This window comes from Homalodisca vitripennis, chromosome X, assembly GCF_021130785.1.
Source record: "Homalodisca vitripennis isolate AUS2020 chromosome X, UT_GWSS_2.1, whole genome shotgun sequence".
Classification (NCBI taxonomy): Eukaryota; Metazoa; Arthropoda; class Insecta; order Hemiptera; family Cicadellidae; genus Homalodisca; species Homalodisca vitripennis.
In genome coordinates, this window is record NC_060215.1 from 77691623 (window position 1) to 77707054 (window position 15432).

Consider the following 15432-nt stretch of genomic DNA (forward strand, 5'->3'; position numbering starts at 1 on the left):
TCTTGAGGGTTATGTGAAAGTTGTCCATTTATTTTCAGTTTTATGTCATCTGTAGAGCTCCTGTTTTGGTTACAGGCATTATTAACTATTTTCCACATGGCTTTGGGCTTGTCGTCAGCTCTTTCTATGAAGTTGGCGGAGGCCTCTTGTCTCAGTAGTTTTAAGCGTTGGTCATAGGATTTCTTTGCATTTGCTGCGTCTTGTTTGATGTCGAGATCCCCTGTTGTTTCAAACTGATGTTGTAGTCTTAGAAAGTTTTCTTTAAGCCTGCTGGCTTCTTCATCTGCAAAGAATTTAGGTTTTAATTTCTTTCTAGGTTTCTTTAATTTTCTGAGGCAGGCAGCACCCAGGGCCATTGTCACTGTCCTTATGAAGCTGTTGTAGTTAATTATGTTCTGCTAATTAACAGCATATTGTAAAAAAACTTTACAATTAGTGCTTTCATGGGACACGCTAAAACAAAACAAAATACACACAATTATATATGTATTTTGTGTTGGTGGAGAAATGTTCGACTTATTCAGGTTTTTATCTGTATATGTAGATTATTATATTGTTACTCATTTTTGACTTTGCCTTGCCCTTTTTGGTCCTTGTGCCAATAAATTTTAACTTTTTCTTAATCATTATGGATTTTGTAAGATTATGTTATGTCAGTCCTGTCCTGTATTGTATGAAATTTTGTTTAATTCAAAATCTCTGTTATTTATATTTATTCAAATCAAATCATTTATTGTCAGGACACTACAATAGTGTATAACAACGTCAACAAGTTATAACATGTGAAACAAGTTAAAGAAGCATACTATTACTAGCATTGTAAAATTCATTTACACTATATATACACTTCTTAAGCAACATGTTTTTTATGGAGGTTTCAAACCTAGGCCTAGATAATTTTTTTATATGTTCAGGTAAAGGATTGTACAATTTGATTCCCAGATACCTAAAGCTACTTTGCGTGCTTGTGTATTTACACTTCATCAGCAACAGATCATTCCTATTTCTCGTAAAATAGTTATGGTTATCACTAAGGCTAACAAGGTCATTCAAGTTATCTTTAACATACATCAAAACACTTAATACATAAACCTATGGCAGGGTTAAAATATTAAACTTTGCAAACCAAGCTTTACAGTGATCTCTGTTAGATACACCAGCAGTCAATCTAACAGCTCTGTTTTGCAGAATAAAAAGTTTTGTTGCATACTGTGTATTGCCCCATAAGGTGATTCCATAAGTGATAAAGCTATGAACATAAGCATAGTACACAAACAATAAATAATCAATTGAAATTGTGCTCTTTAATGCCCTAATTAAGAAAACACCTTTAGCAACTCGAGAGGCTATATAGTTAATATGATTATGCCACTTGAGATTCGACTGAACATATATTCCAAGAAACTTAATACTATTTTCGCTACTTTTACTGTACAAATTGAGAGGTAGGTCTTGAACTTTTTCAATGTTTATGCAAAGTTTATTTGCAGAACACCAATCCAAGACAGTAGAATTCTTATCGCTAAGTTTATTTACACTGTCCAAGGCTGATTCAGCACTAACCAATAGCCCCAAGTCATCTGCAAAGAGATAAGTATTTACATAGCTGTCATTTAGATTTCCTTAAGCTTTGTTTGTCATCCTTAGAACTTCACATTCTAGTGGCTTTATAGTTTGTGTGGTATGGCTGGCTTTGCCACCTCAAGAGACAAATTTCCCATAAGGTCAACATAGGCCATGGCTTAATGCATAAACTCAGAGGGGCACAGATTTGGATAAAAAAAAAAAACAATTTTAAACATCTCAATTTTTTATAAAATATACATATGCTCTAAATTTTTTAAATTAAACCAAATCTCTGAGTTTCTTTTATAAATTCTTCTTTTTGTATGGGGTTGGCCTCTGAATTCTTGTGGTGTGGGAAGGTGATCACAGGTTTGGGCTTTGACCTAGGAGTTAAAAAAATTGGAATTCTGGCCCAGACTGCTTTGAATCATTCTGTAATGGCTTTGTAATGTTAAAATCATATGCCAATGCCATGGTTGCTTGTTTAGCCAAGCACCATACTTACAACCTGCAAAGTTAAATGTTGCAGTTAAAGAGCAAATTTGATGAAAAAGTGACATAATTATAAACTTTTATGATTTTAGGACACTTTGTATTCACCTCCTGCAGAGGAGGTGGCGCTAGAGGATCACTGCAAGTACAAGTACCTGTTCAACTTTAGAGGTGTTGCAGCCAGTTTCCGTCTGAAGCACCTTTTCTTATGCGAATCTCTTGTTTTTAATGTGGGAAATGAGTGGCTGGAGTTCTTCCACACTGCTCTCAAGCCCTGGGTACATTACATTCCTGTCAAGAGTAATGCCACCAAAAAAGAATTAAGGTAACTAATTTCAAAAAATTATAACATGAAAGAAAATATCATACAGCGCAGACTCTATTTTGTAGACTTGCTTTGTTTAAATTCTAAGTGAATAAGAGAGTGCCCTTTATGTTTTGATATAGATATATACATTATATCAAACTTGTTTGATTGTTTAAGGGTCAGTTAGTAATCAAGAGCTCATCTTTTGTATGTGTGAGTAGTTCAATTAAACTGTTGTCCTAAATCACAGTGCAAGCAGTTATGTACAAGGGATGTAATTTGTGACATATGAGTGTAGGCCAGCTATGCACAAGACATACTGTATGTATGAAACTGCTCTTTACACATGTTATACAGGCTGAGACATCACTAGTTATGTACAAGGGATGTAATTTGTGACATATGAGTGTAGGCCAGCTATGCACAAGACATACTGTATGTATGAAACTGCTCTTTACACATGTTATACAGGCTGAGACATCACTAGTTATGATGTATGAAATCTCTGAAACCACAAAATGGATTTAATTGGTACTTATACACATGTTCGTTTCACCTCTTACATGTTGGCTAAGAACATTTTGTTAAAATTTCACACCCAAACCACATAAATCCACAGAAAACCATGATAATGTTAATGAAATTTTTCTTCTTAACCAGAATTGTTAAAACATTAAAATTACCATCAGGATTTCACATGATTCGTATCGTTACGAGTATTTGTATGTTTTCAAAACCATTAGGGAGGACTCTTGAAAAACCTTGATTGTACTCACATATCAAATAATCACGAAATCTTTGTAAATATTAGGTTCTGAAGCCTAATTATGGGACTTTAGTTTATCTTGGGTACGCTTACCTTAGAGTCTTCCATATTGTCTCCCTTTAGATCCTAGAAAAGTGTTAACATTTTCTCAATATAACTGGAAATTTGTTATTTTTGTAAATAGTTTGAAAACTTATATTAAGTATATTGTTATTCGAAAAAGAAATATATCTGTATAAGAGAACGTCCTGGTGTGATTTAGAGGATGACAATAAAACATCCATGTACATGTCTGCAACAACTGATAAGAAGATCCAAGGTCCTGTGCATGGCTGTTATGAGCTGCCCTCCCCTTAGGACTCTGGCCGTATGCGTCCGTTCAGTCTTGTACTCCTGTCCTGTTACCCTGGCAGTACTGTCAATAAATACATAGTTTACTATAATTTATGGATTTTATTTTGGTTTTTTGGACACAACATAAACCGGTACTGTCGGATTTATTTGCAGTGCACAGAGCTGCTCCACTGTCAACATACACGTAACGTGTTTCTCATGCCATGATCAACTTCAGTAATATCTTCATTTCCAAACTGCCACCAGAATCTCTGATTTGTCATGTCATTGTGGTTAATAAACTAAAGTCCATGTCCCGAGCGCAATCATTCTCAGAAAAGTTATACACTACTGAATGCCTAACTCACAACAACGCATCTGGATAAATATCAAATGGATAAAACATCCTTATCATTATTATAAATAATTCATAATGCCATATCATCTGAACCATAATCAAAATATAAAATAAAACAATGACAGTAGTCTAATGTATGGTTGGGGTATAACTTTTAAAGGAGGATGGCAATAATGGGCTAAACCGTTATGCTTGTGTGAATTATTATTTATTAAGATATATTTAACAATCAATTACTGAATAATAGTTACTGTTACAAATGGACAATGCTACAGGAGATTCTTAGATATATATTAAGACTACTAAATAGAGACAGCAGGTATACTGAATTGGACTTTTAACACCAGACAAGACATAGAGTTTTTGATAAGTTTTGGTGGGTTATATACTAAGGTAGTGCCTTTCCTCTCCAGAGGAGGTAGTGCCTTTCCTCTCCAGAGAAGGTGGAGCCTCCTCTACAGTGTCACACCCTGGGGGTTCTGACTCTCTGATTGACTCAGCTGAGGGGGTTCAGCCCATGAGAAGTATCCTCGGCTCCTTGTTTGGGTTTTCTGGTAATAATTTAGGTTCTCCACATGTGACCTCCCAGGGCGGAATTAGTTTCCCACAGCGGTCCATTAGTGGCATGCCGATATCCCGGATGATGGTTTTTGTTATTTTATGTTTTTACTGCCTCGTGTCCCCTCAATGTTATGGATGTCTAATGTATTTTCATGTAAGGCCCGAACTCCTGTGAACCCTAAATAAACCCTTTTATAACATCTGGGTGGCAGACCTGGATTATGCTAAGCACTGTCTGCATTCCCAGACACTTGAAGGGTCTGATAAAGAATACTAATTAGGCTGTTGCCGAACATAGACTGTAACCCAATCTCTGTTTGCTTTCTGAGTATGACAGAATTCAAAGTAAAGTAATATATATATATATATATATATATATATATATATATATATATATATAAAACAGCAACTTTAAAAATGCTATTGAAAAAACTAGAAAACAACGTTCTGTTTCTAACGTCTGGATAAAACTTCACCATGTCCTTTCTTAAGTAGTTCCTCCTTCTTGTAGTTGTTTGTATATATCAATCAAACACCTGATTCTAATTTTAAGACTTTTATGGATATCCTAGAAAACTTATTGTTACATGTAACTAGTAAATGTGTAAAACCTAATGATCACTTAGCTCTAGCTGGTGATCTCAATATAGATGTTTTAGACAAGGGTAGCTCTGAGACCTATGAATTTTTAAATTTGTTGAGATCATTTGATCTTTATGGTACTAATTTTACTCCAACGCGTTTCAGGGTGTGTCTTGACAATTTATATACTAACCTAACCTCTAATTATTTAAGGTCTCGTTACTCGACCAAGATATTTTATCTGACCATGCAGGTGTCTGGGTAAAGCTCATTTTGACTCACCAAAGTGGCAAGGAAACCCCCATCAAAACTAAACGCTTAATTAATAATTTTAGATTGTATAACTTAATAAATTGTCTGTCTTCTGTTGATTGGTCGTATTTGTATGAAACTGTGGATGTAAATATTGCTTTTGTAAACTTTTAAATATTCTAACCCCTTCTCATAATGAGCTGTGTCCTGTAATTGAGGTAAAACCAAAAAAAAGGTACTGGGCAATCTAAAAAGAAGACTGGTGCTCACTTTAATAACTGGTTCACTCCGGCGCTGCGTACAAGTCTTGATATCTTATTAATGTTGTATGACAGATGGAAATGTAGGTACTGAAAGTGTAAATGATAAGAATAGGTACACTAATTTTAAGAAACTTTATAAGAAATTTATAGCAAATGCTAAGAAAACTGCCAATGACGACCTCATTTTAAACGCCAAAAATAAATTCCAAATGGCCTGGAATGTAATCAGGAGGGAGTCGGGCTCGGTTAAGTGCAGACCAGAAATACATATTACTCCTGAGTGTCTTAATAACTATTTTGTTAATGTTTCAGCACTTGTAAAAAATCTTCAAGGCAGTGTAGACTTAGATGCTGGTTCCATGTACAGAAGCCATTCTGACTTTCTTTTAAACTTTGATAAGCCTATACCTGAAACTGGTTTTGGTTGGCAACATGTTGATTCTGATGTAATACTATCAGTTGTGTCTAACCTTAGTAACAGTAAAAGCGAAGATGTGTTTGGCCTCTCCAATTATGTTATCAAAGCATTAGGGAATACTTTAGTTAGCCCTCTTACATATTTAATCAACTTAGTTCTTGTAAATGGTATATTTCCAAATTGTTTAAAATTAACAAGAGTAACCCATATTTTTAAAAAAGGCAACTGTAATTCAGCTGAATGTTATCGATCCATTGCTATTGTCCCGATTATTGGAAAGATTATTGAATCCTGCTTAATACTTCAGTTGTATGAATATTTTAGTACTAATAGTTTACTGTATCAGCACCAATATGGGTTTCGACCAAAGCACAACACCTGCTCTGCAATAGCAGTTATTTTAGAATCCTGTATATTAACTGGTTTTGAAAACAAATCAATAATAGCCTCTAATTTAATAGATTTAACCAAGGCCTTTGATTGTCTTTCTTTTGATATTTTATATGACAAATTTAATTATCTTTCTATGGTATTAGAGATAATGAATTGAACTTAATAAAATCCTATCTGTCTGAGCGGAAACAAAAAGTGGTGGTCAATAACAATAGTTCAACCTATCAAGAAGTGATTCCAGTGTCCCTCAAGGCTCTGTCCTTGGGCCCTTTCTCTATCTGATTTTTGTTAATGATATGTATTGTAATATTCCTTCTCTTTGCGTACTTTACGCAGATGACACCACACTTATCTGCTCTGATGATAACTTTGAAAATGTTAAACCAAAAATTAAGAATGCATTTGATTCAGCAAAAATGTGGTTTCAATTAAATAATCTAGTTATAAGTGATAACAAGACTGAGTTAATCTACTTCTCTCTAAGAGATATTCCTGCTGAGGACAACACAAGTGAGTGTGTAAAGTTGTTGGGTTTTACCCTGGACAATCAGCTGAGTTGGGAGCCTCATATACTAAATCTGTGCAAAAGACTGTCATGTGTTGTATTTCTACTCAGAAAACTTAAACAATCAGTTAACTTAGACACTCTTATACTATCCTATTATGGTCTTTTCCATTCACTAATGACATATGGAATACGCTTTTGGGACAATTCATGTCACGCTTCAAAAGTTTTCATTTGGCAGAAAAAAGCCATTAGAATCTTAGATAACCTTACCAACAGACAATCCTGTAAGGCAAGTTTTCAAAGGTTAGAAATTATGACAATGCCGTCCTTGTATATTTTAAGCAATTTAATTTATGTCAAAGAAAACATAGACTCATTTTCTTGCCAAAGCTCCTTTCATGATCATCTAACTAGGCAAAGAAACAATCTGGCGACACCTTCGGTAAGACTTTCTAAAACAATAAACAGCCATGTATATCAACAACTTAAATTGTTTAACAAATTACCATTAGCTATTAGAAACATGACATACACAAATTTTAAAAATATTATTACTAAACTGTTAAAGAGTCAAGCATTTTACACAACTGATGAATACTTTAGTCTTAGCTTCTAAGTCCCACATGTAATTCTGTATTTTGATTAAGTTATTTCTGTTAAGTACCACCTTTGTCAATATTTCTGTTAAGTACCACCTTTGTCTCTCAAATACTTCTTGTGTCTTGTTCATATTAATCTGTATTTTGATTAAGTAATTTCTGTCAAGTACCACTTTTATCCATCACTGTCAACTAGATATCTCAGTTTGCACTTGAGTTAGGCCTCTTTCATTTTGCATTTTCTTCTGTTTCACAAAACTGCTTAAAACAACTTCCTATATTAAGGCACCTTAATCCTAAGCTTTTAACTAATTTTACTCATACAATGTACAATTTTTAAATACTTTTTGTGTATAAAATTATGATGTTACCATAACAGTTTTATATTATAACATAGAAATGACGTGTCCTATTGCATTGTTAATATGCGTAATGGAAATAAATATAATTGTCTATTGTCTATTTCATGATAGTTCCTTAGCTGACCGTCAGAGTGTAGTAGCAATTAAACAGCTACTGTGAATTCGTAGTAATTCAAATAAGCACTACTAGAGGCCAAGGTGTATCATCTTACAGCTGCCAAGCATTGTGTAGTGAAGCAACTGTTTGGCATGTGATAACATGGGCATGGCAGTTGAAAACAAAGTGGGATTGCCCGTGTTAACACCTGTGTGGTAATAAAGGTTTCAACTAACCTCTTCACAATTTTTGACATAATATTAATAGAGATTGTGTAAAATTGTGCTACTGATGTAATGTTACGCATTGTTATATAATTCCTGTTTTAGTCTGTTGTCTGCTGTAATATTGTACAAGAAGCATTTCTATGACAACCATGCATCTTGCAAGTAGTTATGGCATTTTCTAATAAATGTCAGCACTTCCTTGGCCCTTTTTGTCATGAGTACCTTGGTGAGTTTGCTGCAGTTGCTTAGTGCAGACAGCTACCACGTGTTGTTCTTTTATGTCATCTATCATGGAGTATGTAATAGTTTTATTTCTAGTGTTTATTGTAACATAGAAATATCAAATGAACAAATAGTCGATTGGCTTTGTTTGCGTGATCATACAGACTGGGCAGTGAACATTATTTAGTGGACAATATATAAAAATTTGAAAAAAGGCACTAAAAATAACTTTTTACATAAAAAAGTATATATCTAAACCTTCAAACCTATCTCTGTAAAAAGCAGCTAACAAACAAATTCAGCAAACCAACGTAATTTTTGGTTAAAAAATACCGTTAAGACGTTAATTATTTGATCTTCTATTCTCTGCATATAATATATTCTTGCCTTATACAGCCCCCCTGCCAGATTCAACTGGTATAGTCTGAATCAGAGATAACCTATTTAAGAAATCGTATATTAGTTATATTGCTTTAAAAAACTGTAATTTCTAACTTTTGCTCTTGCTATTTCTGCTTTAGGATACTTTTTTCACAATCTTTTATTTTAACTTAGAATTTAATCAACAGAGGAAAGTTTGACTTAAAAATTGAATAAGTTATACTGTTTAATACTGAAGTTGACTATTGGTTTTAAGTTAGCTATGAATTTTGTCCAATTTAAAAGTTTTTTACTTTCCCAATATAAATCTACTGTACAACTGAATAGAATTTTTAGCTCATGTCTTTTGAATTTAAAAATCCTTTAAATTAAAAGAATTTCTAAATTATTACTAAATCCTTGTTTTAGTTCCACAGGATTTGTTCACTGTTCTTTGTAAACATTGTCAGACTATTGTAGGAGCATTGTTACTTGGAAGAGGAATTATTGGGAGGAATTATATTGGTGTATAGAACTATCATGAAGTAGTAAAGGTTTGTGGTGATGACACATGTTTTTCTCATTTTTGTTGTATCTGATACATGGAAATATCTCAATGCCATGACGGGCTGACATGCTTTATGTGACAAATAAGTGGTGAAGGGTTTAGCCCATGACTCATCAACAGTCTGGTGCTTCTTACCGTACTATAAAACAGTACATCACGGGTATAGACCTTGCAACTATGGATCAATTTCAGAGCCCATGGTAGTGGGAGAAATATTTCTTTATGAATTTAAGGTATATAAAAATGTATAAATACATGATTAAGAAGCATCATTATAAGGCATAACATTGGGTACAATTTAGGGGAGAGGGAAGTAATAACAAGACTGACATAACCTCACCCATATCAAATGTTGTTTAAATTATTGTTTCGTTTTGTTGCAGAGACCTGTTGGATTTTTTCAAACACCATGATGACATAGCCCATAAAATTGCAAAGATGGGAAGGGATTTCATCTGGAATCATTTAAGGAACAAGGAAGTCTTTTGTTATTGGAAGTTACTACTAAAGAAATACTCTAGATTACTGAATTTTAAACCAAAACTTCATGGAACTGAGATAGAAATAGTATAATTTAGGTGTTAATGTTTTTGTAATTTATTGTTACAAGCTGTTGTAAAAATAGAACTGAAAATTCTTTTAGCTATGCATTTGTTGTTAGGTTTTAGGACTGGATGAACAAAATTTTTTGGAGCTGTAAATGCATATGCTCTTTATTCTGCAGATTCTGCAGTACTATTCCAAACATGTAACTCTTATTTTTGTAACAAATATTTGTATTACTCTATATATTTATGTAATTATTAACCCTCCAAGAACTAACCATCTCGATCTGGGCGATTAATGTTATGCTTGCATCAGTATAGCAAACTCTGACCGCTAGATCGCATGAGCAACATCGTTTCCTGTTATTTTACCATTCCTGAGATAATGCAGCCCATTTCCCCTCCACTCCAAGTACCGGGAATTAGTTATCTGTCGCACCTGTTCATCAATGTCTCTCTCTCTCTCTCTATCAATCCTCCTGATCCCTAGATCTGGGCTCTAGCAGTTTCTAAAATAGCAGGGTACTATTTCATGTTTTCATGCGTTCTTTTAGAAATTCATAACAAATATTTTCATACTCAATACATCAAGTAATTGGTATTGCTGTCTTTCTAAAATTCTGAAGTCTATTTATGTACCAATAAATATACACTTGTCATGTTATATACATTTATTTTATGAGGTTGAATGTACAAATGTAACATTTGTAAACAAACACTTCAAGTTTGTAAAAACAATGTGAGATAGTAAAATGTTGCTAAAATTAGTTTTTAGAACTTTAAAAAAAAAAAAACAAAAAAAAGACTTATATACAACCATTCTTTTCCCAAATTGTGAATGGCCGTCTACTTTAAAGAGCAAGAGATGTCAAAAGTGTAAGGCCAATAAAAGTTTTAAATTATTACATAATAATAATATGTATTACAAAACTGTAATATTGTGTCTGTATCGGTAAATAATTTAATTAACAGGGTGCAGTGTTGAATAATAAACAGTAATATTGCGGAAATAGAGGTGAAATGTCATAATTTCTAGCTAATTCAAACTAAAATTTTTACATAAACAATACACACGGATAAGTTACAATACATTTCTCGGATAAGTTCTATACCAATAAAAGACTTAACCAATAGAAAGTTTCAAAATGGTTACTATCCACATTGTACGAAATCACGACATAATGCAGTTGTATGAACATGCATTCTATAAAATATTAAGTTTAAATTAGTGTCTAGACAATGACTAGTTAAAAGCATCAAAATCCTTCTATCCTTTCAAATCTTCCATCAACTATAGCCAATAATCAATTTGAAACAAACAATTTATATACTTATTTTAATCTTTTTAGTAATAGCTATGAATTAATTTTCCATATTAATCCAATATATTGAGAGTTGTTATAACGGCAGCCATAATACAATTTTTGAAACTACATCAAGAGGTACAAGTTTCCTTCTGGCTTAATTTGAAGAAAGGTAGATTTCAAATGTGCTGTTATCTCAAATTTTTATAAAGATTGAATTTTTTTGTATATTCCAAAACTTTTGAATGATTGTTTTTATGAAAAATATATTAAGAGTAACAGTAGCTTTAAATTGCTTAAAAATGTTGTCTCAATTCCAATTTATGTTTTAAAATATCCCATACCGAAATTTTGTTCAGTTGTGAATGCCCCATCCTGAAACTTTCTATTGGTTGAAACTGGCCAAAGAACTTACCCAAACATTGTATGACTTCAGTTTCAATTGGCTATAAATTATGCTTATAATGTGTTCACTATTATTTCCATACTAATATTGTGTATTATTCAAAGGTTTGTACCTCTGTTATCTGAAAAACTTTATGATAGAATAAAACGCTTAACAAATGTTGTGAATGACCTGAGAATTCTAAAAGTCTTGTTTGTGTTTTTATTTTGAGAAAAATTGTGATATAACCATTCCTTTGGTGGTAGTATATATTTGATCATTATAAGTAAATATGCCAACAAACATAATTTCTGGTCAATTGTAACTAACTCAATTTTACTTTTTACAAACAAATGTATGTTTTAAGATTTTTGTTACCAAGGTTTTAAGGCGATATAGTTTTGAAATATTTGGAGGTGTTGCATCATGCATATTTAGTTTGACGTTTCAGGATGGTAGATCCCATTCAGTGAAATCTACCTTTTTGTGATTTAACTGGCAGGAATATTTAGTCCTAAACAAATGTATACTATACATTTCAAACAGGTCGTACTTGTAATGCAGATATGTCATATCTGTAGGGTGTTGCTCTTTTTTATGTAGTAAGGATAAATCCAAATAATTATAGCATGGGAGGTTCTGGTTTTGATTAAACATTATAACAGTAGTAGACAGGAATATAAATTGCCTTATAGATATAACTATTCCAATAGACATGATAAGAATTTTGTAATGATGAATAGTAAGATTTTCGAAATTTTGAAATGAGCGGATGTGACGTTTGGAGATCAAGTCAGCTGGGGAGACCGTTCTTATTGATAAATAATCCATATTACTTTTTTATTTTCAGTCCGTCTTAATTATTGTTTGTTTAGATAAAGTTTGTTGGTTTACTCCAAAGAGGGGGGGGGGGGGCAAGAGGTCAAATACGTTATAACTATCTGATTTCGTTAAAGATTTATATGTGGATTTGTAACACTTGCACATCTTTTAAAGAAGGATAATATGGATTTAGCTACTAAACTGAAAGTCCTATGTTGGATTCTATTAACACGATAGCGTTTCATTAAAAAAACTATTTCAGTATACAGGGCCAATTATTTTTTATTACATACTGTGTAAGACACGTTTTTACTCGTATTGCAAATTGAGAAAGATCAGATGGCGTTTTGTGTAAAGTTTAAGTTGCGTTAATAATTTCAGTATATTCACAATATACAAAAACTTGAAGTAATTTTAAAATTATACTCATAATTTCTGTATTATCCAAGTTGCCATATTTGCATAACCTTTGGTAATTTTGATCTTTAGAATCACATATGAAACCATAATTGAACTGTGTCTTGTCTATATACAAACAAGGTAGGAGTATGACACACCACGTGTTGCATAATACGGTTCCCAAGGTTGCAATCAAAATTCCAGAGTCCAGAGCTCATTCCATTCTTGATATGCTCTGCGGACAGGCAGCAGTAATACAGAAAATAAACGTTTCATCCCCTCAGTAGACAAACTAGAAATTGAGTCAGTTATAGGCTTCAATGACGCTCATTCAAATTCCATGATTGGACATGCACCACCATTGAACTCGATGTTCCTTGTATAAAACTGAAGTTTATGCAAAGTTTCATGTCTATGTCAGTTTGTTTTTGAGATAGCATTCGGACAGACAGGCACACAAAAATGAATGACAACAGACCTCGAGGATAGGCCTCTTTGAGAAGTGATCTAATAAAAAAAAGGTTTTTGACCACCTTACAGGAATTATAGACCTTTAAATTAAAAATAGGCACTTGCATTAACAGGCTCAAATAAAACCGGCTGAAAATAAAAATGTTTACAGTGTGAGTTAAACCTTTGATTGTATTTATTTGTGGTACTAATACAATCAACTATTATACATTCAGGATGTGACACTAATTTAATGATTTATGACTAGAAGAAATAATACTTTTTTAATCAAAATTTTAGAAAACGACATATTTGTTAATACATTTTTAAAAGAAATTAGTTATTCTAAACTAAAACACACATCCATTCCTCCTCTGAATGTATCTTTTGCCACACCTTGTAAAAATCCTTATCCATTTCTTGAAACTTTTTTTATATAATCCTGAGGGAAAAAGATGGTAAGTCCCCGCTCTTAGTCCTGAAAAGGACCTTTGCGCCTCCCTTACTTATATTTGTGTCCTCAGAATCTGAGGCTTTTAAAGAAGCCGGTCAGATTTGAGGGCTCCTGTTCTCTGATATCATTGGGGCTGAGGAGATATGCTCACAGGAATCTTTTTAGAATTTTTGAAATGGCAGGACAATTTAACCAAATATGATTCCGCTGATTCCTCCTCTTTTTCGCAGAGTCTACATTCATCAGTCTATGATGTCCACCCTCATAAGGTGTTTTCTTAAGGGGCCATGTCCTGTCAACATCCCTAATATAAGTCTTATATCCTCCTTACTCTGATCTAGGAGAGCTGCCCATCCTTTAGCTTAAGGAGAGATAAACATTTTAGATTGTCTTAATCCTGAGACTCTACTCCAATTATGTTTCGTATCCTCTTTTCCCAAACTTTTACAAGAGCTTTACTGTTGGAGAAAGCTATCCCGCAAGCTGGCTCAGGCCCCACCATTATGGACTCCGCTTCCTTTTTGGTGAGGATGTCTGCTTTTTCATTTCCATAAATGCTCTCACGGCCTGGCACCCAACTGAGTGTTATTCTGTTGTTCGTAGCCAGCTCAGCTAGAGCATTCTTGCATTCCCAGGCTGCTTTCGAATCAAATGAACAGGTATCAACTGCCTTTAGTGCAGCCTGGCTGTCAGATAGTTTTAAGTATTTGGCTCTTTTTGTCCTCATTTGTATGTCTTGTGGCACGTGATTCTATTGCCATGACTTCCGCTTGAAAGGCCGTGGCATGTTTTCCGAATGGCACTGCTATGTTAACTCCTGGTCCGTATATTCCGTAACCCGCCCTAGAGTCAAGGTGTGAACCATCTGTGTAAAACTTCAGGACTCCTTTTGTAGGGTAGGCCTCCTTTTTAATCCATTTCTCCCTTCCATCGATAGAGACAGTATATGGTTTTTCAAAGGAGTATTTCTTAACCATTGCTTCTGACACATTGGTTAGCATTTCAGCCTCAGGAAATTCCTGGTATCTTCGTGTGACCTTCTAAGGAGGTAGTATTTATTACCTTTGTTCCTATAAGCTTCATTGCGCTTAGAGCGGCTGTCCTCATCACCTCCTGCCCCAGAGGAGTGTATCCCAGGTCCGCTTCATTTGTTAGTGTTGGGCAGGAGCTCATCGCTCCTGTAATGCTTACCCAAGCTAGCCTTTGAAGACTCTGTAGCCTCTTGACAGCTGTTGTTTGTTCGACTTTCGGCCACCACACTAAAGCAGCATATGTGACCATCGGTTTTATTAGTTTCATAATTCCTGTAAATCATTTTGGGTTTCAATATCCCCATTTAAATCCAAAGAGTCTGTTACATGCCCCAAGGGCCATTGTCGCTTTAGATATTATGTTCTCAATATATGAGTTCCAAGTCAGCCTCTCATCCAGGATGTGGAGACAAAACTCCTCCCTGGGGGCAGCCTTTCCGGGCCATGATGGTGACAGATTCGTCTCTGTTCTTTGCCTTCACTTGTCTGCTTTTTAGGAGGGCTACTGTCCATTTGACTGCATCTGAGGGAACTCCAAATCGTTCCATAGCAGCCTCCATGGATTGATATGCAACTCGGTCGAAAGCCCTTTCAATGTTCATGAAGACGCTGACTAGGGCTTCCTTTTGATTGAAGGTGTTCTCCACCGCTTCCACTAAGCTGTGGAGGGCGGTGGTGGTAGTTGATTTACCTTCTACATAAACGTGTTGAGACAGTCTGTGGGTGTACTAGTAAGGTTTAATCCCTAATGTATCTATTGATTATTTTTTCCATAGTTTTAACCATGAAGGAGGTTAGGCTTATGAGT

At 34.1% G+C, this 15432-nt stretch overlaps 1 protein-coding gene across 1 annotated transcript in view; it reads left to right on the forward strand.

The window, feature by feature from the left end:
• The window catches only part of LOC124369239 (O-glucosyltransferase rumi homolog), a 54620-nt gene extending 40373 nt beyond the window's left edge, over positions 1-14247 (forward strand). Inside the window, exons 5-6 of the mRNA XM_046827126.1 lie at positions 2151-2383; positions 9618-14247. Coding sequence (XP_046683082.1) covers positions 2151-2383; positions 9618-9807 — 423 coding nt within the window. The 3' untranslated portion in view covers positions 9808-14247. The remainder of the gene's footprint in view (positions 1-2150; positions 2384-9617) is intronic.
• The last annotated feature ends 1185 nt before the right edge of the window (positions 14248-15432 follow it).